At 35.5% G+C, this 11,130-nt stretch overlaps 1 protein-coding gene and 2 long non-coding RNA genes across 3 annotated transcripts; all 3 read right to left on the bottom strand.

Annotated features, from left to right (window-relative positions):
* Positions 1–7,097: 7,097 nt before the first annotated feature.
* LOC127148148 (uncharacterized) lies at positions 7,098–8,580 on the bottom strand. The gene is made up of 3 exons (XR_007818902.1): positions 8,344–8,580; positions 8,093–8,210; positions 7,098–7,181 (listed from the first exon to the last, which is right to left on the bottom strand). It is a non-coding gene; the product is annotated as an uncharacterized LOC127148148 (long non-coding RNA).
* Positions 8,581–8,698: 118 nt separating this feature from the next.
* On the bottom strand, positions 8,699–10,373 carry LOC127147429 (uncharacterized). The gene is made up of 3 exons (XR_007818481.1): positions 10,262–10,373; positions 9,767–9,975; positions 8,699–8,770 (listed from the first exon to the last, which is right to left on the bottom strand). It is a non-coding gene; the product is annotated as an uncharacterized LOC127147429 (long non-coding RNA).
* Positions 10,374–10,463: 90 nt separating this feature from the next.
* On the bottom strand, positions 10,464–10,835 carry LOC127148200 (14-3-3-like protein B; the record flags this gene model as incomplete). Its single annotated transcript, XM_051081445.1, has 1 exon — positions 10,464–10,835. A coding segment is annotated over one exon (372 nt), but the record flags the coding sequence as incomplete, so codon positions are not given.
* Positions 10,836–11,130: the final 295 nt, after the last annotated feature.

Genomic DNA, 11,130 nt, shown 5'->3' with positions numbered 1-11,130 from the left:
AATATATTCAAGAGGATCACACTTAGGGGAGCCTGTTTTGTGTGATACAGAGTACAACCAAGGAATACTTAATCTAGGGGAAGTTTCCATAATAGTTCTATATTGACTGAGTTTTCTTTAAACAAAATATCAAGATGATGTTATTTCTAATAAACTATATACTTACGAACTATCTTGAACTGAATATATGATTTTCTCACTTGAGTCAAAAGCCCTTAGATGTAGGCGATGTTGCACCGAATTGGGTTACCAACGTAACTGTGTTATTTTCTTCTCTCCTTATTGTTACTCTTGTCATTTATGTAGTCATTAGCATTAGCAATGACTACATTCTTTGATTAATCTTGTACTTGTTTTTCAATTTGGCAACTCGGGAAAAGATTCAGAATTTAAAGATCCAAGGTCCGTTTTGTTACTCTTGCCTTTTATTATCTTAGTTATGAAAATTAAGTCTATAACAAATATAACATGTCCAAAGCTTGAAACAAATTGACAAAGCAATATTCTTAAATAAACTTCTAACCCAACTTACTTAGAGTGTCACAATTCACTAAACACCCTCGACACACTCAAGTAGCAAACACAAAATAAAAAAACAACCAAAAATCCTAATCTAACAAATAAAGAAGTAGCAAAACAATTCTCCTACCCCTTACCTAATTAACATAAATACCCACTACTAGGAAAAAGGACTTTCTATTTGATGTTTTTGTTTAAAAAAAAAGTAAAAAAATGGGTGATTTCAAAGATAAAACACAAATAAATTTTATGAAAAGACGGAGGTAGGCCAATTTTCGTCTTTCCTGACGTTTAAAAACTGTCAAGTGATACGTACTTTCCTTTGACGTTTTGAAAATATCAAGTAATATCTATTTTTTCTTGACGTTTTCAAATGTTAATAATTTTTATGCAAAGGTAGAGATGGTGTGAGGCCTTGATCGCGTACAATTAACGTGATAAAAACCCTGTGACAAAGGATACTAAGCGAAGAGATTCTTGACCTTAGAATATATTCCGCAAAAGGAGTATGCGTGGGGCTCTGACCTGAAGAAAATATGTTTGGATGGAAAGAATCCTAGTTGGGAAGTCATTTCCGATAGGAGTATAGGACATCCTGCGAAGGAACATGCAAAAGGTAAAGAATGTGACATAAAAAGAAATGCCTAAGTACCATCGTAAGATGGCAAGCGACGCGATAAGGGTAAGCTGGCGGGGAAGAAGCATACATTGGACACTAAGAGTTAGGTGATTAGAATAGTAATACGAGAAGAAATGTTTATGACTAAGGAAGAAGGTGAGGAAGTGTCTCGTTAAGATGACTTGACCACTCACTGAGAGGAAGTAAATGTCTGTTACTTCTCGAGAAGATAAAAGGGTCAAGCGATTAAAGAGTTTGGCTTCCCAAAGAGATAAGGTGTGTGTCTTGAGGAAGAAGTCCAATCGCGTTTAAGGGGTAGCCCATGTATCAAGTTTGGGTCGGCTGCATGGGGTGGAGAGTTGGTAAGGAGACACATGTAAAGTTTTGAAGCGACCCTTAGATGTGGAAGGGCACTTTAAAAAGGACTAAAGGCCAAAAAGGAAAAAGGAGTTTTTGTCTGGAAGGAATTAGATATTTGGATGAAGGTGAAGAAAGGAGATCCCAAATGACAGACGGTTGGTCAAGGGAATCACGGGGCGAGAAGAGGCATCCAAAAGCCTAGAAGTAAGGATTCGAGGCTAAGTTTATTAGTGAATGACAAATAAGATTCCAACGTGAATTCTAAAAATTTCCAATTTATATTTAAATCTTTTCTTTGTTTGTATATGAGTTATGAATAAATGTCCGTAGGCGATTCTTCTAAATCCAAGTGAGTACCTCTGTAAACATTGTTGTCTTTGAGTAGCTATCGTAAGTATAATATCTGTGAATTATGGTCAAGAGAAGAGACGTTTACGAATTTCTTTCATAAATAGTTAGTATCTGAGAATCTTTCGTCAATGGAAGAAATGTTTACAAATGTCTTCCATAATTAGCTAGTAACGTGATTGTAAACGTGATATATGAGAAATGTATTCTGTTGATGAAAATACCCTACTATTGATTCTTATTGTGTGTTTTGGGTGACTACTGAATTACTATGTAAGAAAGTAAGTAGTCATGCTCACCTTTTAATGTACTCTTTATAAACGGAAGATGCGATCTACCATTAGACGTTGGTGGGAATCCCAGCTAACTGGCGCGATGGTGGTTGAGTGTGAATTCAAGGTTTAAGTGAAGGAAGAATCCCAAGTCTAGGTAAGTCATAATGAGATGCTGGTTGAATGAAAAAGGTTTAATGTGACGAGACACTGGTGGAAATCCCAGATAACTCGCATGGTTCTGGTTGAATGTGAATTCCAGGTCTAGGCGAGGGGAGAATCCCATGCCCAGACAATGAGTTGGAATGCATGATAGCTTGAATGCGTAGAAATTAATTATGCTTACAGTGACAGTTATTGTGGTTGATATGAACACGTAATGGCTTGAATGCATGGAAATTAATTGTGCTTATGGTAACGATTATTGTGGTTGATACGAAGGCGTGATAGCTTGAATATGTGGAAATCAGTTGTCATTAGGATGATGGTTGTTGCAATTTCGAACATGTGAAATTCCTCTATGCCTATGGAAATGGTGGTTTTCTTTTTTATGCGATGAAAATTATTTGTCCGCAATCTAATCTTGTTGATATTTATTATCTGAATATTACTATTTTCCTTAGAAAAGCACTTCTTAATTCATAACTCACTAAGTCCGTTGACTTATGTTTTAAAGTTTTTCCTCCCTAGGTTGTCAGGCATTGAAGCCGATCGGGATGGATTTTAAGTGTCGTAGCCTAGTTGAGGAGAGAAGTCAGAGGCTACGACACTTAAAATCCATCCCGATCGGCTTAGCTTGGCTTCAACACCTAACCTTCATTCCTTACTTAGCTTCAACGCCTATCAACCTGGGGAAGAAAAACTTAAAATGTAAGTTGAAGACTTAGAGAGTGATGGATTTAGGAAAATCTTTTTAGGAATACAACAGATTTAATAACAACAATAACCATAACAACATCAACAACAACAACAACCACAATATTAAGCTTCATAAACAAGAGTTATTTATCGCTTCAAACACAACCACGACAATTACAACGATTCCACACGATTCAAGTTATTAAAGAAATCGCCACTCATCACTAGGACCTGCATTCTCAAATTCACATCTAATCACCTGGACCTGGAATTTACTTCCAACATATCATCACATAAACGTAGGATTCACTTTCACTAGCATCATATGATAGATCTTGAATTTACTTTCACCAGCATCACACGATTGAATCAAGATTTCTACCAATGTCTTGTAACAATCTCATTTCATCTTAGACTTGGGATTCGCTGTCACCAGTGCCTTCACATAACATTTCTTGCTTAGATTTGTGATGTACACTCACCATCATCTAGCATTTCAAGAATACAACTCATACTCACTCAGACCTCGGGTTTCACTTTCACCGGTATTTACCTGCCTAGACTTGGGATTCACATTCACCAGCACCTTACGTTAAACCTCGGGTTTACACAACTTGTCATGCCTTGCCCCAAATATCGCACCATGTAACCAAATAGAGGGAATATTGCCTAGACATCTAACGCATACCTCACGTGAGATAATACATCAGACACCTAGTAAGCGAAAAAGCTGAATAACTTACACTCCTTCTCTTTATTTGTTTAATGATTATAGAAGTACAAATTTACAATTCACAACATTTCTTTATGTAAAATAAACAAATTCTGATATTCTCACGCCCTTCCTCTTACATCAAGTTGCAGTCTTTCCTTTCTTCATCTACCACCTAGTGTTGCTCTCTCTAGTGGTGATTGGGGGACACTAGTTTTCGCTTGTGCTCTTTTTCCATCTACAATCCAACCCAAGGACAGTCGCTGGAGTCTTCCTTTTCCTCGTTCGCCTAGGTTACCCAACCACCTCTTTTAGCGTACCACGTTTCAGGCTAGCTTCCCCCATACTAGACTCCTTAGGTCTCTGGATCATCGGGTTAGGCCTCACCAACCTTGATATTGCACTCGCCTTCCTAGTGAGTCGAGCCATCCATGCTAAGAAGTGATCCGCTTACCAACCGACTCCTTAAGTGTAATATCAGATGCCATGGCTAGCACCCCATGCACGACTAAAGAGTAACTCTGTCTTCCTTCGTTAACTAGGCTATAATGCCTTTGAACCAACCTTCGCATGGCCTCAACGTATGACCCTTGAAAGGAGAAACACTTAAATCGTAAATCGAATGGACTTAGTAAGCGATGGGTTTTAAGAAAACCTTTATGGGAAATCACATAGAATTCACAAATGATAATAATAATATCAAGCCACAACATATAAAGTATGTCGCATCGAACAGTTAACGCATATCGCATAATTCACAACAATTTAACAATCACACAACGAGCACTAAGACGCCATATGTTAGTACTATTTCGGATCTAGCTCAATTCTAAGACCTGAGATTATCCCTTCACCTAGACCTGGGATTCACTCTCACCAATATCATGCGAGTTACCTGAGATTTCCACCAACGTCTTGCCACATTCATTCATTCTCAGATTTTACACAGCGAGTGCTACAACGTCATACACTAGATTCACTTTACAAAATCACATGAATACGATAAGGAGACTACAACTAGCTGCCAACCCTTACACAAAATTATCATAGATTAGCAAACACAACCACAAAGAAAAGAATACTTAACAAACAACGTTTGTAGAACATCACTTTTTCAGAATGAGGATCATAACAATAGCCTAGAAATCACATTAGAAACTTATTAACCATTCACAACCGTTTATAAATCACGCTTTATCACTTTTCGAAAAATACTTATTTTCATGGAAAACATTTGCCTTTCACTGAAGAACATTCATAACTCATGCTTATCTTTAGAAAACGTTTATTAAACTGATTTTATTATTCAGAGAAATAAGGCTCATAAAACGTACTAGATCATTCACAAAAGGGTAGTCAATCGTAGGTAACGCTTGTAAATCACATTTATTACATTCAAACAATGCTTGTAAAAGGAAACAACTAGTGTAAACAGTGTAACATTCACAACATAACATATAAATCATCTTATCACTCACAAAAGATACTTAGCCTCAACTTCTTCCATCTCGACTTCTGGCTTTCTCCCTTTGTTTGACGATTAAAGGAACCATTCATTCGGGAAAAAAAAAACTTCCTTTTTCTTTTGGCTTTCGACCCTATTTATAGAGGTCTTTTAGCTCTAAGGGTCACTTCCCTGCTTTACACGTGTTGTCTTATTAATGTACCACATTACGCTACCAATCTAAACTTGAAACGTAACCTACTCGTCAGTGGCGATTTAACTTTCCCTTGAGATGCACGCCCTATTTCTTTGGGAAGCCAAACTGTTAATTGTTTGACAGTCCTTTTTCTCTTCCCAAAATGTCACCGTCGTTTCCTTTGTCACAGCGAGTTGTCGTGTCATTTACTCACCAGTTACCCTTATTGCATTGCCTATCTTCACGCGATAGAATCTTAGCTTGCGTCTTTCCCTTCGCGTTGCCTCACTCTCTTTTCACATCTTTTCTCTCAGTACTTCTCAACACTTTTCCAAAATCAATCTTCCAACAAAGGTCCCTTTTCTTCTAGATCAGGGCCTCACAATCGTCTCATGATAAATTTATCAGTCACCATTACTCGTCATAACACCAACACATGAGAGGTGTTAGCTCAACATATCACTTTTAACACATAACAAAGATATGGTACAACACGCATCAACAAAAGAATTACAAAAGAATGCTATCATACATCATTCATAGGACTTAGGGTACAAAATTGAATGTTAGGTTTCAGTTTCAAACTTCACAACTTTTTTTTTTCTGTCAAAGGTATGTTTTAACTGGCCGCAGTTATGCTTAAAAATCTACATAATGTTTCAATGAGTCAGACTATATATTTATGTTGGATATTTTATTAACATTCGAAGGAATATTATTTGCATATAATATTAAAGTAACAAAGAAAATAATAATGATGATTAATTTTCTAAACAGTAATTTAATCATCAAACAATTGCTCATCAAAGTAAATCAAATGATAAAATTATTATGGCCTCTTTTTTAGAAAATATATACTTATGTGCATCTAGTTTACATCTATTTTTGTAGATTCCATCCCATTTGTTTAATCATAATTTGCCACATTGCAAACTATTTGTCCTTTTTTTTAAGAACCAATATTTTAGTGTATTTGTTTGATTAGATGGGAATGCACAAAAATGAATACATCTCATATATTTCTTAAATAGTTCTAGATAATTATGTACATAGTATTATGTTTCCATCTCTCTCAACGGTTGTTGCAAACCTCACAAAGCTTATATATTTATTCTACAAGAATTTTGGCCTTCAATGTCGGTTTAAAACCGACATTAAAGGCCTTTAATGTCACTTAGCAACCGACATCTTTGTGAGCGTTATTAAAGGTCTTTAATGTCGGTTGGGCTTTAATGTCGGTTTAAAAACGACATTAAAGGACTCTTTAATGTCGGTTTAAAAACGACATTAAAGGCCTTTAATGTCAGTTTTCAACCGACATCTTTGATGGTGTTATTGAAGCCCTTTAATGTCGGTTGGGCTTTAATGTCGGTTTAAAAACGACATTAAAGCCCTCTTTAATGTCGGTTTGTCAGTTTTCAACCGACATCTTTGATAGTGTTATTGAAGCTCTTTAATGTCGGTTGAACTCTGATATGTCGGTTTAAAACCGACATTAAAGCCTAGTTTTTTTATTCATTTTTACAAATTTATTTTTATTTAATTGTTACATTATTGTCCTATAGACCGACATTGGGTCAATGAAGATAAATATGTTTTTCACACGCCAACAAATCAATGAAATTCATATTATGTTAGAAACTATAACATTTGTCTTTTACATTTGAATACACAAAATAAAATATTAATATTATGTTTATATATACATTCTACAATAGTACATCAAAAAATATTCTAATACAAGAATTAAATAATTAAAAATCCTAAATGCCTTCTCAGTCTTCGATTTTCAACGGTCGCTTGACCATTTCTACACAATCGCTTAGCTTTCAACCCGATATCACTTCAATTATCTACAAACAATATCCAAATAAACCATTTATATGAATAACAAAGCTGTTTGAAGTACTGAAATTGCAGAAAAGGATGAAAAGTTCTTAATATTGCCCACCAAATGAATAATCAACATTTTTTTACATAACATTATTATGAAAACCAATATCAATCTATAAAGAAATAAGCAACATCAACACAATAAGCTGAAAAGTAAAGCTTATTGTAGTCCAACGTAAGCATAAGTAGCGCAAAGAAAAAATGTCCCTTACGTCACCAATGGAATTTCATTCCAAGTAAACATAAACATCATTAAAAATTAACTAAAATAATAAATAATAAACAAAACTAGAGAAAGAGAGGAAGAATCACAACTTACCAATAATCCCACCACCTGCTGTTTCGCCAGCAAGACTACCATTTCCACTACCACTGCCAAGTTCACAAGGGAGATTGGGATCACCATACGCAACACCGCCATTAATGAAGGTGCCATTATAGTATCCATCACCACCTTTCCCACCATGTCCACCACCTGCACCAAGACCATTTGCAAAAATTCGTCCTCTACCCACTTCACCGGTACAGCCTGCACAACCAAGTACAAAACATGGTGAGTTGCAATAATGGAAAATTTTCCTCTTATGAATAACCAAACTTTCATCAAGAAAAGATGGAGGCAATCACATACAATAACGAAAACCCACAAAGGATGCAAGATAAAACTAAGATACCAATTTAAATGGAAAAAAAGAAGAAGAAAAACGATACATAGCCGAAGCACAACAGAAAACTTTAATTTATCTACAATAGTGTAATGTAATATGTTCAACCTTCAGTTAAGATGAAGCTGCGGTATATTAACAATTTTTCATTAAAACTACTTGAACCTGCCAGGTAAGAACAAAATAATTGGAAGAAAAATGCATACCAAGACCAGAAGCACTAATTGCACCAGATAGGTAAACAAATATATCCCTGACCCAGTGAAAGTGAATAACAGATCCAGTTATGGCGCCTTCAACTGTTAGATCTTCAACTCGACAAATCTGCAGAAACAAGCCAAGCAAACAAATATCAGATTAGACAATGAAAAGCATGTTCAGTGTAATGAATAAATCTCAAAAATAATATTCTCCACACAAGATAACTACTTAGTGGTCAATCTGGCTAATGAGACACCTGAAGAGTGAAGGGCAATGTGGAATTCACGTTACAATCTTCAGGGGGGTGAAGTAGTTCCGCTGGACAATCAGAAAGTTCACAGTAGAGCCGTGGTCTCCTGCAAATTTATAGAAAAGTGTCCAAGATATAGTGCCATGGCTAGTCATGCCACCACGAGTTAAAAGGGAAACAAAAACTTCATGAATCAGTACTGTGTTGAAAATGTTAATTACATATGAAACACACTCTTGAGAAAGTCCAAAGAATAATTTTTGGCTAAAATATAGCTCTCGATAGATGGGAAACAAAAGGAGCTGCTACTTGCCTTAATAACAGAATTGCTCATAAGAAGCTCTTCTGCAATTAACTCAAATTCCGATGATGCGTAATGAGCAAGCCCAAAGGACAGGACTGCACCAACTGATAAATGAATTTGTCCTTGAACCTACGTGAAGAATCAGCAGCATTTCACCATAGAAGTACATAATAAAAAGAAATTGTTCTACCATTGGAGAAACAATATGTTGAATCAAAGAGAGTACGAATTTGGAAGACTGCGAAGTATCTTAGTCAATTGTTTGATGTTATATTTTTAAAAATTGTAGAGTACCTCGATCACACATAACCTTTTTAAATGGTCTTCTTAGAACCTACTTTGTAGAATAAGAAACAACAATTGGTACTTGCAATACCTTCCTCATATATTTGGTAATACTTGCAAGCAAGTCTCAAAATAGCAAGGTAGAAAAAATTTGCATGCTAAGATGAAATTACACATCAGCAAACATTCATTTCCACTCAAAAAAAATAAAACAAAATCGAATTCTCTCAAATGGGATGTCTAAAATTGAAACTTAATCCTAAAGCTGAGCTTAGGTTAATAGGTTAGGATGGGGCATGTCTTGGAGTGATTTTGAAAGGTTTAAAATCACTTTCTATCAAGTTCAAAATCAATCCCAAAAATATCTTTAATCACTCAACATCAACTTTGATTGAATGAAAATCATGTTTAAAATCATAAATCCAAATATGAAGATGATTTGATGAGAATCACTTTTAATAAATCACTTATAAACAAATCATATAATCGCTTCTTTAAAAAAACACTCCCAAAGAAGTAACAAAATTTGTTATTATTTGAATGTGATGATTGATTACTTTTCAACGAACCACCAAACAAGCAAGTATCTGCCCTTTTCTTGGAATTCTGGTTATTTAAATCCTTTTTCTGATGAAATTACTCTTTCTTCTCTAAGAAAGGGAAAAAATACAACACTTCCCATTAATAGAAAGATAGCATTGATTATAACCAAAAAAAAAAAAAGGCAACTCAAGAAGTCCAGGTCAAAAAACACTCAAGCTGCATGATCCATATGAGAACAGAAACCAGAGAAATAATAATCTGCATAACCGTGGAAGCATATACTCAGAGATATATAACCTGTACACGGCTCCAAAACAAAGGAACCAAAGCCTTAGCATGGTTTTGAATGTACACATTTGTCCAAAGAGGCTGCTTGGGAAATGTTAGAAGAAGTGTATCCGTCTGAGTAGATAAGTTGTCATTGCTAACAATAAGGCTTCGAGGCACAGCATCGTAATACGTTCCTGCAGCACCCGCATTTTCAGAACAGCCATAACTCTTCCCCCCTACAAACAACACATAAAGGTCACTATATTATATTTGATTCTTTCTCATTCTTTTCCTTCTCTGCACTATGATGGTATTATAGAGCAGAAACCCCATGACAACACTCAATTTTTGTTACTAAATTTACGTTACTTTCTTTTATTTCAAGGAAAGAAAAACAACCTTAGAACATGTTACTAAATATACATCTTAGAGATAAAATGCTCAAAGTCAAACACAAGGCTAAGACAGCAGACTAGAACAACAAAATGAAGCTTGCTTTAAGTTATAGCTAAGTCAAATAACCTGAATCTATAATGGAAGTGTTTGAAGCATCCGACAATGGGGGGCTGATTTCTCTGAAGCAAATAATAGGTAAAGCACGCTTCGGTATCTTTCTTGCTTTTGTGATGTCCTGAAAACATTGCATATATTAAGAAAACCGAGATACAAAGAGAGATTGCAATTGTAATGACTGATAACATACTTGCAAATCTAGCATAAAGTTTTATAATAGAAAACACCCACTCTCATCTCCAACCTTAAACTCCGCCAAATACCTATGGTAATCCCCTTTCATCTTCAAGTAGAAGACCTTAGACTCACTAGTAGAGGCAGATGGAATAAGATTCGAGTCCAAAAGCTGCAAAATACTCGCACAGACATCGGAAAGCTCAGACTCAACCTTTGATCTATAATCCTTAACAAGAACAACATGCTCTTCATTCTTACGACTCTCCTCCTTTTGCTCGATGGAAGAAACAATCCGCCAATCAGCTCGAAGTGAGCCAATCACGTTCTTGTAAGCGACAGAGAGAAGATTTCGCTCCTCAACAGAAAGCTCAGAGCCAGGTGTTGAACCAAGAAATGTTGAACCAAGAAGAGAGGGGAGAAAGTGATGAGATTGAGAAAGGAAGAAAGGGAAGAAATGTTGAGAGAAAACCTTCTTTCGTAGGGTTTGGTAGAGAAGAAAGGAGAAAAGAGTAAAGTAAGAGAGAGAAAAATTCAACTTTTTACAAAATTAAAAAAATAAAAAATAAAATAAAAAAGACCTTTAATGTCGGTTCTAAAAAACATGATGTTTAATGTCGGTTTTAAACCGACATTAAAGATAAAGCTTTAATGTCGGTTTAAAACCGACATTAAACATCCGCCTTTTGAAAACCGACATTAAA

The sequence above is a fragment of the Cucumis melo genome, chromosome 2 (genome assembly GCF_025177605.1).
Source record: "Cucumis melo cultivar AY chromosome 2, USDA_Cmelo_AY_1.0, whole genome shotgun sequence".
Taxonomy (NCBI): domain Eukaryota; kingdom Viridiplantae; phylum Streptophyta; class Magnoliopsida; order Cucurbitales; family Cucurbitaceae; genus Cucumis; species Cucumis melo.
This window is presented reverse-complemented; position numbering and strand designations above follow the sequence as displayed.